Raw genomic sequence first — 22,835 nt, 5'->3', positions numbered from 1 at the left:
GGCTTTGATCTGAGATAGGAGAATGTAATAATGTTTATATTGCTATTATAAGAACTGTGCCTATGACTATATTTAGTTGTAAAGATCGATATTCCTTAATTTTTAAATTAAATGTATTATATATATATATATGGAAATTATACAGTAAAACGCACGCTCAAAACCCTTGTTCTCGAGAAACCCTATCTTAAATATATATATATATATATATATATATATATATATATATATATATATATATATATATATATATATATATATATATATATACATTTAAATGTTTTCCTCGTTCTAACACACAGAGATAACATTAACACGTGCAGTACAGAGGGTAGTCTAGGACTAGTGTTGAAGATCTGTGCAAATTGAAAAATGTACATGAATAAAATCAATACATTTCATATTAATGATCACATTTGTATACATATACATATGTCTCTAAGTGACCAGACAAATCTGTTGAGAAATGGCTGTATGTGGTATGCATGTAGAGACTGCAATTTTCATAAATGATTAAATAATTATTAAAAATACATGAAGTTGTAATTGCACAACTTTAATTTTAATTAATTAAAATTAATTAACTAACAATCTTTGTTTTCAAAATAAATGAGAAAGAATGTGCTGCTACATTTTACATTACATTTTATTATTTTCTGGGCTCAGGCTATATACTTATCAGGGGCAGATAGTCACAGTAACTGTTACAGGCTCCTTATCACCAAGGGAGCTAAGCAGCTTAGTCACCTATCCTAAACTGAGGAGAAGTCTGAACAAGAACCTTAACTTGGTAGAAAGTGAGTGCTTAGGATTTAATCTGCCCTGGAGGTGGAATGCAATGAAATTATATACTGGGTCTGGAAAGAAAGTGCATTAAACGCTAAGGAATTATAATAAAAAGGTGTTTTATACATTTGTGATTTACAAATTACAAGTAACTAATTAAATACAAATCATAACCTTTGCTTTACTTATAACTGTAAGCTGGTTGCAGTGTGTGGAGAAGATGCATCTAAAATGTCCAGGACAACAGTGCCCTCTTTCGGTACCATATGCTTTTTAATCCTCAGACCATATTCAAGTTGTGATTCCTTGACGCTGTAATTAATCAATCAGTAGTTTATTTATATAAAATTAGCACATCTAACATTACAATATGTCCACAGCTTTACTAATGAAAAAAAAATATTTATTCACACTTACGAAACATCTGTTTTGATTGCAGCCTTATCACTGTAATAGTGTATGTTGCAAATAATTTCTCAGGTAATTTTTGTCTTTGGTGGTCATTTAGACTATTCTCCATTGTGTTTTTTAATGTTTTGGCAAATATGGACTGTTCCCTGTGTCAAAGTTCAACAGTTTGAAGGATGAATGCGAAACAAGAGTCCCGGGTGGATCCATCTGCTAAACTTCATATATAGCAGCTTACACTTTTTCACATACATAGACAATATGAAGGTCTTTGATACAGGATTGACCAGCTGATTTTCCGAGCTGAAATACCAGTTTTGGCAAACATGGTGAAAATAATGTATACAGTAAACCATAATAATAATGCTTTTTCTAGATCCCCATTTTTTATATACAAAGTCAAAGCATACCCGTCTTTTACTGATTTAACTATGATTATAATGATTATAATCCAGAAAATTGTACTACTAGAAAAATTTCAACTGTATGAAAAGAGAACAAAAAAAAATTCCAGTTAAACTGCGGTTTACAGTTGCAGTGTTTTAAATAAATAGTCCTTTGTGTTTGTTACAAGTAATTGTATCTTAAAGTTGAGTGTTGACATCAGGTTCTTACTAAACATACATTACCAGTCAAAGGTTTGTAAACACTAGACTCAGTACATAGTCATCAGCCAAATAAATTATGGTTGAACATTAAAAAATCTGAATCAACATGTATTTTTACGTAAAAGAATGCTTCCTCCAAACAAGTAATTCCAATTTAAATATAAGAAAATCAGCCAGAAAGTGCTGAGTTGTTTGTGAAGCTCAGAGCTCAGCTGTTTGAGAACTTTAAGAAACGTATGGTGGTCCATCAGGAATGCTGTTAAGAATTTTAGACAGAAAATTACTTGGATTTGTTTGGGAACATTTTTCTTGATTACTACATAATCCTGTTTTTTAGTTCACAGAATAAATGTCTTCATTAATATTCTAAAATTAATAAAAATCTTCTCATGAACGAACTTATGACTGGTAGTTTAAATTGAAGATAGGCACTCATATACAGCTACAGCTGTTTTCTGCATGTCATATACTTTCATTACTAAGTTCTTCAGATATTGAATTATTGTCTTCTATTTAGCAAGAGCCAGCTTCTGTTCAGGATCTAAAAAGGCTTGTTTCTCCATGAGCTTGCGGAAGATACCATCTTGGTTGGAAAGAAGCTTTGCATGACTGCCACACTCCACTACATGCTGCTGGTCCAGCACAGCCACAGCATCTGCATTCTGGATGGTTGAAAGTCGATGAGCAATGATGAGCACTGTGCGGTCCTGCATCAACCGCTCCAGGGCCTCTTGCACCAGGAACTCATTCTCTGCATCCAGAGCACTGTGAAGTTCAGGGGCACAAGAAAATAGAAGAAAATTTAAAAATTATATTTGTATAATATAATTTGTTAAGGAATAAGCTTGTTCTTGAGGCCCATTTTATCAATTTCGAATGGGATTTGTACAATCTATGACTCCATGATGCAGCACATTAGTCCCATATAACTGAAAACCATAAAATCACAACTTATTAAATTACTTAATTATAGTGATCAGCAATTTTAAAAGCTCTAATCAGCGAGCTCAAGTCCACACTGTTTGAAAAACAACTGACACCTACAAGTCTGCAATCCTGGCTTGCATTACATGAGTTAAAGCAAAAATAAATCTGATGTAAACATTAATCTTTTGTTGGCATAAATGGAAATTGATTTCAGAGCATAAGACAATGACTTTCTATACCTAATTTACTTTCAAATTCTGCTTTTATTCATAGCATTGTGGAGCATACCAGCAAAGGAAATAAAACTAAACAGTAAACATTATTTTATGAACAAGTAAATGTCCCAATTTTCATCCAAAGTCCACAGAGCATCTGAACAGATGAAGGTTAAACCATTACATACAGTAGGTATAACACATTGGGCCTAAATGACTTCTGATTATGCATTTTTGTCATCTAACAGCACCAGTGATTTACTACAATGATTAATTCAAATCCTTCTGGTCATGATGGTTTTTCACATAAAGAAATATTTTAATAGCATTCACTTTAATCACTGCATTCCTTGCATATTTGGACATGTATAGGATCAATAAATATTAAAGTCTTAAGGCACTTAACCTTCAGATTAGGCCTACAGCTGGGTTGTGGGGATAAGCAAAAGCAGTAAAAGAAAACAAACCAACTCAGTGCTATGTCATAGGAGAATAGGAAAGCGACATTCATTAGCCTTATTTAACAACAGAAATCGTAATCCTATGGGATAAATCACAACCTTTTCAGTGTCTAGCAATTAGGCTTACATATAGTACATTAGTGGTGGAACACACTACACTGCACACAAATTTATCTGTAAGCAAGCTACATCATAGTGAGCTTTTTAATATCACAGACAGGACTATGAGCAAATAGTCAATAAAATGCGCAAATAGCCAATAACTGCCTGGCCCAATGACTCAATGTAACCAGATTCAATTAGAAGGTTAGCCGATTAATAACCAGAACAATGGTGTAAAAGCCTTACTTAACTAAAATTGCCAAAAATGTCAGAATAAACTAATCTATTTGATAGTGATGCATTGCTATTAACAGAAAATGAATTACTTGAATAAATGAATATGATCTTACCTTGTGGCTTCATCTAATAACAGTATTTTGGGGTTCTATCAGAAAAAGATTCAAAAATCATTTTAGAATTAAATGATGAGTAGCATGAAATGTCTTATGGAATAAGCTGGGAGAAAGCATGACACATTACCTTCAGCAATGCTCTTGCTATAGCAATTCTTTGTTTCTGTCCACCTGTTCATCAGATAAAGCCATTATTGACACCATGAAATATCAGCATATTCAAAACAGAAAATGCAGCAGAGGAAGAAAGCAGAATAAAATATATTTAAAATACAAAAACTAAAATAATATATTTTGGTACCTGACAGTAATACTCCTTTCTCTCCAACAACAGTGTCAAAGCCTTTGGGAAATCCATTAATGAAATCATGAGCATTAGCTATCTGTGCTGCTCGTAGGATGTCCTGTGTTGTGAGCTGTCTGGGATCTGCTGCTCCGTATGCAATGTTCTCAGCAATGGAGCATGAGAAGAGGACTGGCTCCTACGCACAAAAAAATAAATAACAAAAATCACAATACTACCTCGAGGGATCCTGTAATCATGATAGGATTAAATGAAGGATTAAATAATCATAGCAGTGACCAAGTGGAATGATTTAACCATTTGCTTGTGGTGTTGCCTACCTGGCTTACAGTTCCAATACAACTCCGCAGCCAAGAAGCATTCAAACTCCGGATGTCATGGCCATCAATAGTTACCATACCTACGTCAGGGTAAGAAATGAAACAGAATTGTTAGTGTAAATTGATTGCTGATTTTGTGCACAATAGAGGCACTTACAACCCCATTGCTAACCTGAGTCTGGGTCATACAGACGGAGCAGGAGGGACACAAGAGTAGATTTTCCAGAGCCACTTGACCCCACCACTGCCATCACTGAACCAGCTGGCACAGACAGACTTAGGTTCTGGAAAATGGGGGCATCCTTCCTTGTTGGGTAAGCGAAAGACACATTATGGAATTCAAGGGCTCCCTTTAGTTGGTCTGGTCTCAAAACAAGTCCCTCTGGGAAACATAAAAGTGAAACACAGGGTTAAACTGGTCTTTAGACTCATTGAACACAATGCTTGGTAAGTATATGTATCATGACCAAATAATTTAGTAAAACACAAAATATGTAGTCTGATGATAGGTACCATTAAGAGAAAATTCAGGCTTCCGCTCCATCAGTTCCCAAAGACGTGTACCAGCTCCAAACCCCTTCATCAACTCTGAATAGAATGAGCTCATTCCTTGCAATTAACAATCCAAGTATACAAGTTAGGAATACAACATGAACCTTCTGTGACCTACTGTTTGTAACTGTGTGATGTATTGAGCACACATTATGTATTGAGCACACATTACTGATACATGCAGAGTAACTTGTCCTCACCTGCAATGCTGATGCCCACCCAGAAGGCATACATAAGAAAGGCAGAAAGCTCTCCTACTGTCATCTGCTCACTACCCATCAGCAGCCCACCTTTATACAACACACTCAGGACAATCATGTTGCCACTCATGCCGGTCTATAAAAACACAAACAGTTTGTGTTTGAATATACTGTGGTTTAAATATAACTGCTCAATATGTATAGGTTAACTTTGTAATAAGAAAAATGTAAAATTTTTAATAAGACATACCACTCCAAAGAACCCAGCCGTAAGCCTCGCTTCCTTCCTAGCTAGTTGGAGGACAGACTCCACCTTCTCTGCGTAGGACTGAACTTCTGTCAGCTCTTTGCCAAATGCCCTAACTGTCCGTAAGTTACCAATCCTCTCTTCTGCCAGCTATAGCATGAACAAAGCATAAAAAGATAAAATGATAGACACACATACTACATTAAGCATTTAAAAAATTAAACGAGGTGAAAATTAGCAATTACTGATAATGCAAACATCATTTGCATAATAAAACACCTAGAATCCAGAAACATTAAAATAAAAAGTGTTAAGATTATTTGCTTATTATCCAAATCAGAATCAGAAAAGGTTTTATTGCCAGGTACAGCAAAGGGTCAGCAAGGAGCACTTTACAGTACTCGGAAGTTGTCTTGGTATCAGGTGAAACACAGTTGATTACAAGTAAATAGAGTAAGTGTACAGCAGACATTTTGAAAATGTGAAACGTAGATGTACAAGCAGTATAATTGCTATAGCGCCCAAATAAAAAGTGCACAAATTTTGACCTGTGTAGCCTGTGCCAGAGCATCCTGTGTTTGTTTTGATATGGAGCGCACATATCTTCCGTAGATAACTGCCAGGCCAGCCAAAGGAGGTACAATCATCAGGACAAAGGTGGCAAGACTGGGTGACACATAGAACTTAAGAGAAGAAAAGTAAGATGTGAAATTCAGAGAGCTGACAAAGTACTAAATTATCTTTACAAATACCAAAGCAATTCAGCATTGTATGCCTACTTCTAAAAAGTCAGGAAAAATACTGCTATGGAAATAAAATAGAGATAAAATTCAGAAACTTGCTGCTGTTTATTCACTGTTGGAATAAAGAATACATATTCCAATATATATATACACTTATATACAATTCCATATTAAGTCATTTAACCATTTCATTCACACTTACAGAGAAGAAAAATTATACATAGCTTGTTATGAGACCATTAGGATTCTATACATTAACTCAAAAACGTCAGCACAAACACAGACAAATTCTTCTCTCACAAAAAATAAATTAAAATTTTTTATAGGAAAAAAGTTCTACATGTTTATATTCATGGATCTGAACCAAATATTACTTCTTGTCACAGGTTAAATTAAATTTATGCTAAATACAAATGTCAGTCAACATTATTGAGTGCTGTGATTCAAGTCAGAGCATTCATTGGCTATATATCGCAGCTCACCATCATGCTGACTCCAGCTCCAGCCTGAGCAACTGCCCGTAGACCATCAGACATGTTGTCAGTGAGCACACTTCCAACTCGAGCGGTGTCTGAAGAAAGACGGTTAATGAGCTCACCAGTGCGGTTCTTATCAAAGAATCCCACCTCCTGCCTCAAAATTGAGGAAAAAAGGGATTCACGTAAGTTTCTCACAATCTTCTCCCCTGCAAAAACCATCACAGACAAGAGTGTGTTAAACACTGACAGTTTCATTCATTCAGACGCTCATTCATCCTTATTGTGGCTCCTGCTGAGAGCTCACCTGAGACGTGAATAAGGTATACACGTGCAGCATTGGCAGCACCACCACACAGGAAAACCCCTGCCAGCATGATGCACAGGGAGCTCAGGGAGGCAGTTAAATCAGCAGCTGAGTTTGTGTAGATGGTGTCGATCACTTTACCCAAGAAAAATGGGGCAGACATAGTGACAGCACTGGAGACAATCAGGAAGCCTACAGCAGCTGTGAGGGAATTCAAATGGAAGCAAAAAATAATAGTTAAACATATTTATCTTTATGCATATATAAAGCTGACAATTACTCAGTACAATTTTTGTATTCAAAAGATTTGGCATGGCATTGGCATGCCATTAAACAGAGTTTGTTCAATCTGTGTGCTTAAAACCATCATAAGAATTAGTACTAATGTAATGCCTCTGATCAATGTGTCCCAGTATTTTTGACTGTTCCAAATTGTTTAGCTCATCTAGTTGTAAATATCAAAAAATGAAATTCTGATATACTGTCTCAGTCATCTTTTTACTTCAAACAAATGTATTTAGTGAGTAAAATAAAAATAAATAAAAACAACCCTGTTTGCTGTTCCAAAACTTTTGGAAGGGGTTGGTTAACTTAATGGAGATTTAAATAAAGAAATAGTCATGTGCTATAGCTTAGGTGTAGTCAAATTTTTAAACAAAAGTGAAAGTGGTATGGAATTTCCCTCAAATTCAAAGCTATTAATTATTCTGATGTTTTTTATTATGGTGATTGTTTTATTGGTTTACTCAGTAGAGAGTAACTTTAAGCAATCAATCAATACAATATAAGAAAGCTAACTCTGGTCTTTCTAGATTGCTGTTTTATCAGTTTACACCATGTTTAGCTCCGAGTTGAATACTGTATAAAAAAAACTTTTTGCCAGCATATAACATTTATAACAATATCAGCATGAGAGAGATTTGGTGTTGCTTGGGCATTGCTTTGGTACATTATGCTCATAGGACTCATTATGCTTTCTTCCGTCTCTTAAGCTTTTTACAATGTCCTAAAAAACAGTTCCATCAAACACATTTAAGGGTTTCTCAGTTTATCCCACCGGAGCAACATAAGGTCTACATAAGCTCTTCATGAGGTCTAAAGAAATCATTTTTTCTAACAATGTAGGAGTAATCAACCTTACAACGATGATATTTGGGGTGAGATTTTGGCATGCTGATTTGAAGAGTTGTAGCTGCCACCCTGCACCATCCCCTTAGCTAAGATGTGTGCATTTTACCTGATAGCCTCCAGCGCTCTGGATAAGCGAGCTGCATTAACTTTTTGAAGTCTTCTGAAGATACTCTTCCTGGTTTGTCTTTGGTCTTGACTTCACTTCCCTCATGATTTGCTGCTTGCTTGGAGTCTGTCGACGTGCTGTAAAAAGCAAATGGTTTGAAGGCATTGAAGTGTGTCCAAACACAATGTGGACCTAAAGACGCTCCAAGTCGGACGTGGGAAAAAGAGGATGTCTCAAGAATGGTTTTACAGAGCAGTTGTCTCTGGGATCTCATTAATGTCCAACCTTTACCAGACAGCTGGTAAAGTCTTACTTGGCCTTTACAGGTGATATTCCACTGATGTAACAGTTTCCTGGTGGCGAATCTCGACATTTGCAACATTACTATTGCACACATTTTGAGGAAGTACGCTGAATTGAGCCTTTAGTTTTGGTCTACTTAACTTGCCATGAAAGTCATTAACACATGCAGAAAATTTACTACAGTTAGCTGTAAACTAATAACTACACATATTCCCGAAAGTTTCGTCCCCATTCAAAAGGCACTGTTTCAGCTCCTGGCATCTTCAGTGAAGGAAAGCCTATTGTGAGCCAGGCTACTCCTCAGTTTCTGACGGTTACTGAACATTATCTGTGTCTGACAGCTACACACAGGCTTTTCTTTCGTTATCTCCTCGCACGCCCAGGCAGGTTATTGGCACTCCCAAATATCATCAAGAGTTGTCACACACTAACGTGTCCTGCATGTCCTTCCCTGTAGCGTCCATTTTGCGTGGTGTTTACTGGCAAAGAAAAGAAACCCCAATAAATAAACAAATGTATGTAATTACAATATACACACATATATATGTATATATATAAATATAAGCGAGGAATAAAAAAAAAAGTTACCCTGGCAAATGTCCCGATCGAAGGTGTTAATTAGAGCAGACAAGTGGAGAGCAGTGTCCCTGCACACAGGTTATGACCGCACCGGGTAGGGACGACTTCCGCACTAAGCCCTACTCTAAAACAGGCTCCACGCGCACCACTCTTACATACTGTTTAGTACAGGATCGTGCTACCTTGAGCAACCATAGAGCTAACTTCCGGTTTGTTATTAAAACGGATGCTGCCTTTATTTTGTAACTTTACTTTCGCTGAAAGCACAAGAGGAGCTTTAGCAGCTTATTGATGTGTTCTGACCAGATTAGCTGCACTTTAACTTCCTCGGCTTTACCGTTAACGAGATGGGGGGGAAAAAACGATTTTGTCGTTCGACACAGAGGAAGTGATGATGGTCTATTAGATAAATGTGGTGCAGTGCTCTTCTTCATAATTTTGGCATAATAAAAAAAAAGTGCTCTTCGTCATTACAGTGATAAGCTTTCGGTATCTGATAGAGGTAGGTGGAGTAGAATATAGATACATTATATTGCCAAAAGTTTTGGGACACCCCTCCAAATCATTGAATTCATGTGTTTTTCAGGGGTTGGGCTTGGGTCCTTAATTCCAGTGAAAGGAACTCTTAATGCTTCAGCATACCAAGACATATGGGACAATTTCATGCTCCCAACTTTGTGGGAACAGTTTGTGGATGACCCCTTCCTGTTCTAACAGCAGTGTACAAAGCAAGGTCCATAAAGACATGGATGAGCGAGTTTGGTGTGGAGGAGTCCTGACCCCAACCTGATAGAACATCTTTGGGATGAATTAGAGCAGAGACTGCGAGCCAGGCCTTCTCGTCCAGCATCAGTGCCTGACCTCACAAATGTACTTCTAGAGGAATGGTCAAAAATTCCCATAAACACACTCCTAAACCTTGTGGAAAGCCTTCTCAGAAGAGTTGAAGCTGTTATAGCTGCAAAGGGCGGAACAACTCCATATTAAATTCATGTTTATGTAAAGGAAGACATCCCAGTTTTGGAATGGCTCAGAGGCCAGTCAAGTTCCTCCACACCAAATCAAGCAAAAATCAAGCAAAAAAAAGGGAGGGGGGGTGACTATTGTGCATATGGAAAATAGTTATGCATGTTACTTTTTTTTTTTTTTACTATGTGTGTACACTTTCCTTGTATGATTTGTTGGTTTAACCAGTTTCCATCTATCTTCCGAAAATAGTAGATGGCCTGTTGACACTACATTTACTTTTGAATAAGTTTGTGTGTGCATGATGCCCTGCAATGGACTAGCGCCCTCTGTAGCATATTCCCACCTTGTGGCTAGTGGTCAAAAGATTAGATCTGGATCCACCACGACAATTTTGTGTTTCTGAGTAGTCCATCTGTTTCTTTGTACTACCATGTAAACATTGCTAATGTACAATTGAATCAGGTAGATCTACTTCTATACCCACAACAATAAAATAATTTCTCTCTTTTTTTTTTTTAAACCAGCATGGATTGCATATTTTTTTAAACAACCGTCTTTGGCATTGTACACATAAAGGGCTATACAACAATAATTATTTCTATAATTTGATTAATTTACTGGATATGCCCATGTGCTTCAGTATCTCTTTAAAGCCTTAAGTGTGTATGAAGATGCGTAAAGAAAAAGAGTAAAGCCATTGGTCCTAAGTCAACAATTTTATTCAAAAATGAAAACTTAACTCTTTAAAATATTAACACAATGCAAGTATATCACCGGGGTCCCTGTAAAGTGTAGCATTTTGCACAAATTTTCAGAGACTGTAACGAGGATAAAGCAAAAGCTATTTCCATTTCGAGTTCAGCCCGAACACATGCTTATGTTTACTAAGCAAAGGCATGGTGGAATGGTTTATGTCTGCACTTCCGGTTTTAACAAAAAATAAATAAATCTGATAGACATATTCAAGGATGCACGATTCATCGATTCACGTGCGTGACACGATAACACATAGAATTATTGTTATGCTCCAAAATACTGGTTGTGATATATAGATTCAAATGTTCTAGAGTCGAAGATTTTTTACAAGTAAAGGTTAGCATTTAAATCCACACAGAATATAGGAAAAACGAGATGTGTGCTAAAGATATTACAGAGTATCGCTATTAAGATATATTGTAATTTATCGCTATAAGTCTCATATTACAAAGATCAGAGATTGCGATAAGATTTCGATAAGTAGTCCACCCATGCTTTAAATAATCGGAAAACATGATTTACAATAAAATCACCTTCTCTCGCTAATAGTCAATCGATTACTACTGTCTGAAGGAAGTGCATGGAATAGCGTTGCAACTTCAACAGGAACACGTGTGTGATGTGACTGTAAGTAATTCGGGGTATTAAAGAAGAATAATTACTTTAAAAAACATAGAATTCAGATTTGTTATATGTAATTTTTGCGATTATTAAAATAACGAGCTAATCGAGTATAACCGTATTAAAACTGCCATAGATTTGTTTACACTTAGTTCATGTCAGTCCTTGTCAGAAAATGTAGATCTAAATCATACCGGTGGAAAAAGAGCACATTAATTCCAGAGTTCTCTTTGTTATTGTTTTTTTTTTGCATATGGGACTCGTGTGTGTAAAAACATCGTAACAATATTAATCATGAAGACCCGATCACAAGTAAAACGAAGAAAACGACGGATTTACAGTGCTAAATTAGTACACCCCCTTTGAAAAGTAACATTTTAAGCAGTATCTCAACGAACACAAAAACAATCTCCAAAATGTTGACAAGACTTAGTTTTATATAACATCTGTTTAACTTATAACATGAAAGAAAGGTTAATAATAATAACTTTTCATTAAATTTTCAGTTTTACTCAAATTAGGGTGATGCAAAAATGAGTACCCCACTGAAAGTCTCTGGAGCAAAGCTAAATTTTAGACTACAAATGTCTAATTTAACAAGAATTCAACCACAGGTGAGTCTAATTATTCATTACACATGTGTCCAGCTGACAGTTAACTATAAAAGGCTGTTACTTAAAGAAAACCCCTTCCCATTTCATGCTGTCAGCTATGGCACCACATGTAAGAGAAATGTCACAAGACCTGAGAAGAAAATTATTTCTTTACACCAGAAAGGTGAAGGCTACAAGAAGATCAGCAAAGCTTTACTTATCAGTCAGAATACTGTAGCAAAAGTGGTACGAAAATTTTTAAAAGATGGAACTGCAACCATCTCACAGAGACCAGGTTGTCCACGGAAGTTAACACCTCGCCAGGAGCGTCTTCTGATGAGAAGGGTTGAAGAAAATCGGCATGCAAGTTCACTGCAGTTATCTAAAGAAGTAGAAGGCCAAACTGGGGTGACTGTTTCCCATGACATAATACGGCGTACACTGCAGATGAATGGCATGCATGGGTGCCATCCACGAAAGAAGCCTCTCTTAAAGCCCAGGCACAAAAAAGCCTGCCTAGAGTTTGCCAGGGCCCATGCTGACAAAGTTGAAGACTACTGGGACTCTATACTCTGGAGTGATGAGACCAAGATAAATGTTTTTGGAACTGATGGTTTCAAAACTGTATGGCGTCGCAAAGGTGAGGAATACAAAGAAAAATGCATGGTGCCTACAGTGAAACATGGTAGTGGCAGTGTCCTTATGTGGGGCTGGATGAGTGCTGCTGGTGTCAGGGAGCTGCATTTCATTGATGGCATCATGAATTCAAAGAGGCACTGCTCTATACTGAAAGAGAAGATGCTACCATCACTCCATGCCCTAGGTCGTCATGCACTTTTCCAACATGACAATGATCCTAAACACACATCTAAGGCCACTGTTGGATTTCTGAAGAAGAACAGGCTGAAAGTGATTCAGTGGCCAAGTATGTCTCTTGATCTAAACCCAAATGAACATCTATGGGGAATTCTGAAGAGACAAGTTGAGCATCACTCTCCGTCCAGCATCCAGTCTCTAAAAGAGGTCATTATTGAAGAATGGAAAAGATAGATGTTGCAAAATGTCGCCAACTTGTTCATTCAATGCCTAGAAGGCTTGTTGCTGTCATTAAAAATCAAGGAGGCCATACAAAGTACTAGATGTAGTAGTTTTTGTTGTGGGGTGTACTCATTTTTGCATCACCCTAATTTGAGTAAAACTGAAAAATGTGTCATCTAAGTTATATTAAACTTACTTTCATGTTATAGGTTAAACAGATGTTATATTAAACTTAGTCTTGTCAACATTTTGGAAATTGTTTTTGTGTTCACTGAGATATTGTTTAAAATGTTACTTTTCAAAGGGGCTGTACTCATTTACACTGAGCACTGTATATGTTAAACATAACAAAACTATTTACTTGCTCATTAAACAAATGCCTACCATCAAGTTTATTTATAAAAGCTATTTTTATTCTACTAAAATTAATCCCACATAACCAAATTAGTCACAGTGGGTTATAAAAAGTAATCCACTGTGATATAAATTTAAGTAGATATTTATGTTTCTATAACGTTAAGGAGCACTCATAAAACAAGTGACCACTATATGATTACAGTATGGCTTTAATGTTGGTGAGTCATGGTTTTGTCCAAGGTAGTGTCATTAGTAGAGCGCTTGAGTGTAGCCTTGGTCCTGGAGAACCTCCTGTCCTGCACATTTTAGTATTTTTACCCATTCCCAACACATAAGATTCAATTAATCACCTAAATAACAGTACACCCTAAGTTAAAGTGGACATGTTCAATAATAAATGTATGTGCAATTGCTAATTATTGTTTTGTGCTTTCCCTCTCCCCTATTTTCTTAAAAGCTAGACTTGCTTTAAAATGACTACCATCTACTCTGGCGTCCATCAAAAGCTGAACAGCCATCTCACACCATGGCCAGATAAACTGAAGCTGGCTCGATTTGCATGGGTGTCCAGTCAGTGCTTTCTTCCAAATAAGGAACAGGTTAATATTCATTTTTTCCTCATGCTTTAGGATTTTGATTTAATTGATGTCATTTTTAACATTGTTTTGTTGGACAAGCACTTGTCTTTTATTTAAGATAACAGTATAGTTATATGCAGTATCTACATGAACTACTATGTATTTAAGAATGCACAAATTATACACAGCTCTCAGATCACATGTTTCATTGTGATTTTACCCTTTATTTGTTCCTGTTAATTATCTTTTGCTGTTTTCCCTTTCCAGTTTTTATTTGACTGGATTGCTCGTGCCCTTTCTGGTTATTACACCAAGAAAGTAGAGGTGCCACAGGAGGTTGTGGAGGGCTTATGGACCTACCTGAATGAAATTCTTCATAGTAAGAAGCTTTGTACTGTCCTGAGCACAGGAAAGACCATCAACATCCACCCAGCAGTTCCCAAGGTATCTAATGCATAATACAGACCAATCTCAGGTTTTTGATTTAATTTGTATTATGTTGTGTATACTTGGGTGGTTAAATTGTTTATTGTTCAAAAGTAGACTTTAAGATTAAAGATCAAGTTTTAATTGCATTGTTTCTTTTTCCATAGATTATCAATGAAAGAATTTTGGAAAGCACTTCAGGAACTCTGTCTGTTAATCTGTCCACTATACTGAGTTGTTGTGAAGGGCTCTTGAAGTTTCCTGTCCTTGCTGTGACATACACTGCCAAATATGACCTGCTGTTGGAGCTTGTGGTTAGGACCAGTGGCTTGGCCTGTTTTCAACTTCAGCAGCAGGAATGTACAGTGCCACTTTCAGTTAAGGTGTTTGAGGTTCTGCTTCTTATATTAAGCACATATTTGACTGTGCAAAGGCAGCAAGGAAACCCGAAGAGAGTTTTTGTTCAGGTGACAGAGCACCTACTTCAGCCCCTCTGCCTGTTAAGACACTTACTAACCTCTAGAATATGGACAGAGAAGGATGATACAAGGATCCGGCAACACATAAGCAAAGAGATTCGGAGCAAAGTGGACTTGATTATTCAGTCTGCTCTTTTCTATCATGAACATCTACAGTACTACAAAGAAGAAGTTCTCCCATCAGAACAGGGATCAGGTGGAAAAAAAGGATCCACAGGCAAAACTTTGCTCTGCCCTGTTGCAACCATTTTGTCAAAGCTTGTCCATGGAGATGATGCTAATAAAGAGTCCTTCTTTTATGGGGTCCAATCCAGTTCTCTGCAGCTGCTCTTCAAATTTGCTTTGGATGCATTTTGCAAAGGAGGGGAGAACAAGCTGGTTTGCTTTCATCTTATGACAAAGTTTCTTATAGCCCTAGACTTTACAGAGGACCTGAGCATCAAAGAAACATTTAATGAGTCAAACTGGAGCTTTGCTCTGCTTGCCTTAGAAAACATATTGAACTCCTGTTTGTCTGGGGACATCTATAATGTAGCTGCAGATAAAATACATCATGGGGAGGTACAGTTAAAGTTCTACAGGAAAGTGGCTCAGCTTTTATTCAATAATGCTCAGACAGGCATCCCAGCCTGGTACCGCTGCCTGAAAATACTGCTGGCACTGAACCACCAAATTCTAGAGCCAGATCTTGACGAGCTTGTCTCCTTGACCTGGGTGGACGCTGACAAAGTGGAATTTCGGGTGAAGAAAGCAAGAGAGACTCTTGTTTGTTCAGTTCTTCAGACCTATGCAAAGCTACGCCAGCTGCCAAAACTTTTTGAGGAACTGCTGGTCGTAATTTGTCGACCAGCTGCTGATGAACTGAGGCAGGAGTTACTACCTGGGGCTTTGCAGAACTGCTTAAGTCACTGTCTCTTAGACAACCCTCCTAGTCAGAATCTCGAAATCTGCAGACTTATTCTAGAGAAGATGCAAAATGATCTCCCTTATGTCCAAGAGGGAAGAAGGGATTCTGCACTAAAGATGTTTTCTCTGAGTGTTCTCATGCATGCAGTAGTCTTTAGTCTCAAAACGTTAGATGACAGCACTCCTTTGCCCATAGTCAGAAAAACTCAAACTCTAATGGAAGAGATGCTTAAGTTCATTACGGCTTTACTTCAGCGTCTTGAGGGAGTTTTGATTAGAGACATACTTTGGGTAGAGAAAAGTCAAGAAGCAAGTCTTCTCCTTATTCACACTTGGCATGAGGCAGACACCCTCTTTCAAATTCATTGCAGTAAATACACCTCCCCAGCTGGTGCAAGTGGTGATGTCAGTCCTATTTCTGATACAGTACAGAAGGTTTTGGCACTTACAAAATCAGGAGGCCAAATCACTAGTCCACTGAGCAGGTTTCTTCAAAAGCATCTTGCTCTCCACAAAATGAAGAGACACTCACTTATCACACCTTCACTTCCTCTGGACATGGACACTCAAGATGTCCTTTTTGAAATTGCTCAAGTCGTGGTAAATAGTGAAGAAATTTCAGTAAACTTGTACACTGACCAAACCTGGGATGGTCAGTTTTGCAGTGTTAACAGTGACACCTATCCAGTTGCCTTCTGGTTTCTAGTAACCACCAACCTTCCATTAATTGCTCCATATCTCACACAGGAAGTTACATCTCACCTAGCAGACACCATCCTGAACTCCCTGCTTCAGGGTCACTCAGGAAGCAATATGGAGAAGACTGATCTGTCATTCCTATTGATTTCAAAACAATTGCTCGAAAGCACAGTTCTTTGTGAGTTGCCCAGCTTGCACTCAGCAGTAGTGACCTCTATAACAAACAAGATTTTTGGACTGCCAAATGCTTCTAATGTACAGTCCTTTTGTCCCTCATTTTTAAAATCCTGCACCGAAATCAGTATTTCATCTGAAGGCAAAGAAGGACACATTGCTGAAATCTCATCCTCTTTTAATAGACTGAAAGCCATAGCACAAGAAATTATGAACTGTGCTAAAGCTGGTGCTTCTCTCCCCATATCTGAAAAACAAGTAGACACACTTCTGCAGTTAAGCAGGATTATAAGTGTCTTAAATCCATATGCAATATCTCCTGAAGATTATTTAGGACTTTTTCTGGGTTTGTTCTTTATGACACTTTGTCTCCAAAATAACGAAAATGGGTCACTTTCACTACCAGTCAACCTTTTGAAAGAGATGTTTGGCCTCATGGATTCACTGTTAGTGGGGAAAAATTCTCATACAATCTTCAAAGCTATACATGGCAGTATGCTCTTGGAGGCGACTATGACCTCTCTTTTCTCTCGTTTTGATGAGGATCTGTTTAAAAATGTGGACAACTTGGCTTGGTTTTCTTTTCTTCAGTCAGTCCAAGCATTCATTCACAGTGTAACACGCGTTATGCTGGAGCGAAAAAGCAGCGTGCGAATCAATCTGGACAAGTTTACCACTTTTATGATTGATAGAGCTTGTGCTGTTGGAATATCATCAGCAGATTCTTGGGACTGTGATGAAGCTCTGTATTCATTTCAGCTTCACTTAGCAACTTTAAGCACACTTTGTAATGAAATGATGTCCATGCTTGGAAAAGGTCCTCAGCTGGATGAGGCACTGACTACCTTGTTGGGGAAGATAATCTCCGTAATGGGGCCTGCCACTCAGACTGCGATGATGGGAAAGGCAGACAGCAGGCTCAGACAGTCATTCTTTATTGATGTGATGACTGTGATGATCAAGAGTGAGCTAGCAAAGGTCTCTTATCAGACCCAGGATACTGGTGATAGTGATCAACAGCACAAGTTATGCAACATAGCAATCTACAATAGCTTTGGCCAGCAGATTCTAGAGGAAGTGTACCCAGCACCACAACCCATGGAGTTTCTCATTTCATCTCTTCATTATCTCACAGCATTTTACATGGCTGCAGAAAAAACTCAGGACTCTGATCTTGGCAATCTCCATGTTAACATTCTGCAGAGTGTTTATAAGCTTTTATCAAGTAAGCATCCAGTTGAAATGATCTTGTTACAAAGCCTTTATCTTTGAAAATTTTACCTTTAACTTTTTTTTTTAACTTTTTTTTTTAATTCCTGTCCCATAGATTCATGGCTTTCTGTATCAGAAGTAAAAGAACTGGAGGTCCCACTTAGAACCTTGCTTACTCAGCTGATGGTCAGATCTTCAGAAGATCAACTCCGGTCGTTTTTTCTCATGATCCGGGATGGACTTGTTGCATCCCATATTGAAGCAGGCTACCATAAAGTGAGTTCATTCAAAACTTAGCTATATCCTGCACTGAGAAGAATATAACCATTCCTACCTAACCTAAATATGTGCAATATGTAATGATGTTGACAGGATGCATTTGCAACTGTGACTCTAATAAAGCTGCTTGCCAGCTGTTCACTGTCGGAAACCTCCTCAGAGACGTTCTGGCGTATTGTTCCGAATATCATGTCTTCTCTTGTTGTGAGTATTTCATTGCAACCTTTGTTTACATGTTTGCAATTTTAAAATCCTGCTGACATTAAAAAAAAAACTCTTAATATAGTCACATTTAATTAAACATGATGCAAATGCAGGTTTAGTCATAAAATCATTTAGAATACTTCTCTTACTGTTTTGTATCAACCTTTTTTCCTTTAAATGGTACCATTTAATTAATTGGTAGCACATATGTTTAATGAAATGTAAAACTAAAGAATTTTTTTGATAGTGTCCTGGGTCACACATTTTATATTTGCCAGGTGTGTTTTGAATTCCTAACTGTGCAAATGTTATACACAATTAGTAAATTTAAGTATGTATGTAACTTTAAGACTGCACTAACTGTGCCTATTTTATTGTACTTTTTTCAGTTTGTGGTAAAAGCATCTGGTCAAGAGTCTTCTCTAACCAGTACACTGACTGTGCCAGTGGTAGAGACTCTAACCATACTGCTCCGCCGTGGAGAATCTCACATCTCTGACCCACACCATGTTATCCTGGTGCTGGGAGCACTTCAGTTTGTGCCTCTGGAAAACCAGTGCATAGACGATTACTATTCAGCCTTCCATGCCATCCATGAAGCCTTGTATGCAATCATTCTTTGCTACACTAAGGTAAGTGACCTTCTTCTGGTTTACACAGTGTTAATAAGTGGTGGTTACACTACCAGAAATGAGGTTTGGGGGGAAATTATTGAGCTGATTAACATTTGATCTATCTATCTATCTATCTGTCTGTCTGTCTGTCTGTCTGTCTGTCTGTCTGTCTGTCTGTCTAATCTACTTACTTACTTGTTTTTATTTTATTTATTTATTTTTTAACTTTGTCGTTCAATTGGCATAGATAATGCTGAAAGCTTCTCCAGTCTTTCTGAACTGTTTTTATCGTCTGGTTGCATCCATCATACGCGAAGGCAGGCAAAAAGCAGAAAATGAAAAAGGTAGGCCATTGCTTTATTTAAAGCATTTTACTAACTGCTTTAGTTACAAAATTTTACTAACTGCTTTAGTTATCAAAGCCAATCAGATTATAATCTTTCTCAGAGAATACTTCCTGTTACTTAATCATAATACATGTTTGCCTTTTGTAATCCCAGGACAGGATTTTGAGAAGCTTTTACAGTGTGCCATGCTAGTGGAGCGGATGTACACTCATATTGGCAACACAGCAGAGGGGTTCACTCTTCTGAACTCTTTCATTGTGGCTCAGTATGTCACTGAACTTCAGAAGGTAAAATCTTTAGCTTACAGGCAAACAATTTTGTCCCACACTTCATTTTCTTCATTAATTCTAACTGTGTATTTATACTAGTAGTCTATGGTGGTGTAGCACAAAGATTTCTCTGTTTACAGTTCAGTGTCCTTTCCAAAAGTATGTTTAGTTTTGTTTAGTTTCAGTTGAGATAGGAAGTTTAAAATTAGATGGTATTTGGGTCAAATCCAAACAAATTCAGAACTTGATTTCTCATACCAATTCTACAGCACATGTGGTCACAACTTTATTTTATATCTGCTATTAGATCCTATTTACTGTGTGATGCTCAAAAAGGGAAGAAAAAACATGGTTTTATCTTAACCTGACATTTATAATTTCTTACGGAAACATTTCAATGAATAAGTGTTAGGATGCTTTGCTGGCCTGCTAACAAAGGTGGTATGATGTGGTGTAACATGTAAATCGATTTTAAATAAACAAAAGTGGTGCATTTTAAAATCATTGTAAGCTACTAATATTTTGCATCAGAACCAACAAAAACAGTCCATGCACACAATGACAACAGAAGTGGTCAACAATACCACTATACCACAATAGACAACCTACAAGAGACACGGATGATTTGTCACTCACTAGTGAGAATTCAGGCTTTCTAAGGTATTAAGCCACAGTGAGCCACTAGAACATCCGCAGTCAGCTTTAACATTGGTTTGATGAAGTTTGTTGAACTATATTTCCTTATATAGTGTTTTGATGATGGTGATGGAGAACCCGGTCTTACATGTTATTGTAATATACAGTATACAGTATTTTAAATGTTTGCCTGACTTGCCATTACACTGACAGCACATAAAGAATAGCAGATATTTGCTGCTAAGAAATTTATTAATTTTGATCATTTAAAGTTAGTGCATCTATGTGTACAATAGCTTACTGCATCAGTATTTAAGGCCATGCTTTTGTGTTTGTAAAGGTGACACTTCAACCAGAAATCAAGGCGCACCTAACAGAAGGCATCTACTGCATCCTGGACCAGTGTGTGGAACAGGATATAAAGTTCTTGAACAGAACATTGCAAATGGGTGTTAAGGAAGTATTCAGCGAGCTCTACAAAAATTATACACACTATCACAAATCGCAAAGGCAAGGGGAAGAGAAGTATACTGTCTAACTCTATTGTTAACAAACTCATTTTGTAAGAATTATTGTTGTATTTTTTTTTATTACTGTTTGTCTTTGATAACAGGTGAGTGGGAAAATAAATCAACTTCTGTGAAGCATGGGTTGAGCAGGCTTATTTCTTTTCTGGTTTTAATTTTATTCATCTTAAAGTAAGGTGCTCTTAATGTGACAATGCTATTTTAAAAAGATGAATTGTTTTTATGTATGTTAATCTTTGATGATTGTACCTGAAGGACTGTGTTTGGTGGGGGATTGTGGTTTAAAAAGAACAAGTTTAAGACAAAAATGGAAAATAATCAGCTGTGATGTGAAACTGGTGCAAGTCATTGTGGTTTCAGCAGTTCAAGGCTCTTTGCTTTCTGAAGAGTTTCCTGCAAAGATAAAGAAATAACAGTAAAGGTATTTGCCCTTTGATATAAATGCTATGGAATGCTGACATTTAAGTGTTACCCAGTTTTTAAATTTCAGTTTCATCCGTGATCAGCTGGGGGGAAAAAAAGAATTTGGAGCAATTGCATATTGTGGAAGATTTAGCAAATTAATCAGCTGTACCATGCTCTGTATTATTTAAAAGCATAAGGTAAAAATTGTTTGGATAAATCTAATGGAAATTAGGCATTGTGTATACAGTATTGTGTATACAATATGTTAGATGTATACAGTCATAGATTTGTCTTACCAGAATCTTGTCTCTTCATGTATGTATTTCTCTGTTAAAATAAATAAATATGCATCATTAATAAAAACAGTACTGAACAGCCACTGAGGTAGAGGTCCAAATGAACTGATATTCTCAAAACCAATAAGAGAAATCTCCCATTTACTACCATATTGTTTTATAGCCAGAACACCATATTTTTTTTAAACTTTTTAAAAAAATTAAAATCTATTTAGATTTAACAAACTATATAAATTTACAAATGATGAAATGTATGCTTCTAATATGTATGCTCCTGATATTTAGTGATTGCTATACACAGTGTAAACACATAAGTTAAGAAAAGAAAAGACCTTTTAGGTTTTATTACATCTACTAACAAGAAGAAATCAGTTAGAGGGCTTCATATGGCTTCAGGAGACTTTTTTAAACTTATGGGACTCTTGACTTAGTCTACCCTGACCTGCTACTAGCTCTGCTACTAGCTACTGTTCTGATGAGTGTAACAGTACAGACCATTATGATCAGCTGACTTATAAAAGGAATTAAAACCAGGTTGGTGAAGTGTGTTCTAGATCTTACATGACAGACATTTACCATTAAAAATATATATATTATTAGTTATTTAATTAATTATTATTACTAGACTCTTTACTCTTCCTCCTTTAAATTCAACTTTTTTGAAATATTATTGCCAAACAAATGTGTGGCTTTTACCTTTTATACAAATTAAACCAAATTACATTGAGAAATTGTGCCAGATTCAGTGTCACATCTATCAAAATGGAAGAGAGTGCTGATATAAGATTGGATTGATAGAAACTGATAATAGCACTGATTTGAGGTAATACGTCTTTTCAAAAATAAATTTGTGGACTTGAAAGCCTACAATTTCATGCCTACAGAATACTACCGCCAAAAACTACATTTGTGGACGTCAATGTATTAAACGTTGTGTTCAAAATAAGACACATGCTAGCCATACATGAACTTTCTTTAGGCTTTCCTAACCTCTAGAGCCAACATGTTGCTACCCATCTCTTGCTCTAAGTAAGTTTCAGCTAATTCAGAAGACAACGACCTACATCCTGACCAGGAAATAAATTTTGCAGCAGTTATATGCAGGCCACACTGATGGCATTGACTTCAAATCTCTGTTTATGCAATATAAAGTTCTAAATAATTTAGAATTAGCATATCTGATTGACCTCCTGAGGCAACATAACCTATTGTGTACACTTTGGCCAGCTGAGGCCTAATGTTTTTATTTGTAAAATTAAAGTAGAGATATCTGTAGTAGTGATTTAATGGGTTTTTTTTTAAAATTCTATTTGAAATGCTGT

At 36.8% G+C, this 22,835-nt stretch overlaps 2 protein-coding genes across 4 annotated transcripts; one reads left to right on the top strand and one right to left on the bottom strand.

Annotated features, from left to right (window-relative positions):
• Positions 1-1,099: 1,099 nt before the first annotated feature.
• Positions 1,100-9,306, bottom strand: abcb10 (ATP-binding cassette, sub-family B (MDR/TAP), member 10). The gene is made up of 14 exons (XM_058385739.1): positions 9,138-9,306; positions 8,247-9,028; positions 7,010-7,210; positions 6,709-6,911; positions 6,032-6,166; positions 5,487-5,633; positions 5,237-5,372; positions 4,998-5,093; positions 4,657-4,866; positions 4,485-4,564; positions 4,162-4,342; positions 3,988-4,031; positions 3,858-3,892; positions 1,100-2,567 (listed from the first exon to the last, which is right to left on the bottom strand). Exons 2-14 carry the CDS (start codon positions 8,641-8,643, stop codon positions 2,312-2,314), a joined length of 2,121 nt encoding a protein of 706 aa, XP_058241722.1. The 5' UTR covers positions 8,644-9,028; positions 9,138-9,306; the 3' UTR covers positions 1,100-2,311.
• Positions 9,307-11,351: 2,045 nt separating this feature from the next.
• On the top strand, positions 11,352-21,590 carry urb2 (URB2 ribosome biogenesis homolog). 3 transcript variants are annotated; one of them, XM_058385734.1, is made up of 10 exons: positions 11,352-11,480; positions 13,920-14,061; positions 14,308-14,484; positions 14,634-17,949; positions 18,052-18,212; positions 18,309-18,419; positions 18,809-19,051; positions 19,281-19,377; positions 19,534-19,667; positions 20,626-21,590. In XM_058385734.1, the coding sequence occupies exons 2-10, from the start codon at positions 13,936-13,938 to the stop codon at positions 20,821-20,823; spliced, it is 4,563 nt and encodes a 1,520-aa protein (XP_058241717.1). In that variant the 5' UTR covers positions 11,352-11,480; positions 13,920-13,935; the 3' UTR covers positions 20,824-21,590. The 3 variants fall into 3 exon arrangements, with proteins under 3 accessions (XP_058241717.1, XP_058241718.1, XP_058241719.1); XM_058385735.1 differs by having other exon boundaries at positions 11,426-11,480; positions 13,924-14,061; XM_058385736.1 differs by lacking the exon at positions 11,352-11,480 and adding an exon at positions 11,981-12,088.
• Positions 21,591-22,835: the final 1,245 nt, after the last annotated feature.

Source organism: Hemibagrus wyckioides, linkage group LG03 (genome assembly GCF_019097595.1).
Source record: "Hemibagrus wyckioides isolate EC202008001 linkage group LG03, SWU_Hwy_1.0, whole genome shotgun sequence".
NCBI classification, from domain to species: domain Eukaryota; kingdom Metazoa; phylum Chordata; class Actinopteri; order Siluriformes; family Bagridae; genus Hemibagrus; species Hemibagrus wyckioides.
This window is presented reverse-complemented; position numbering and strand designations above follow the sequence as displayed.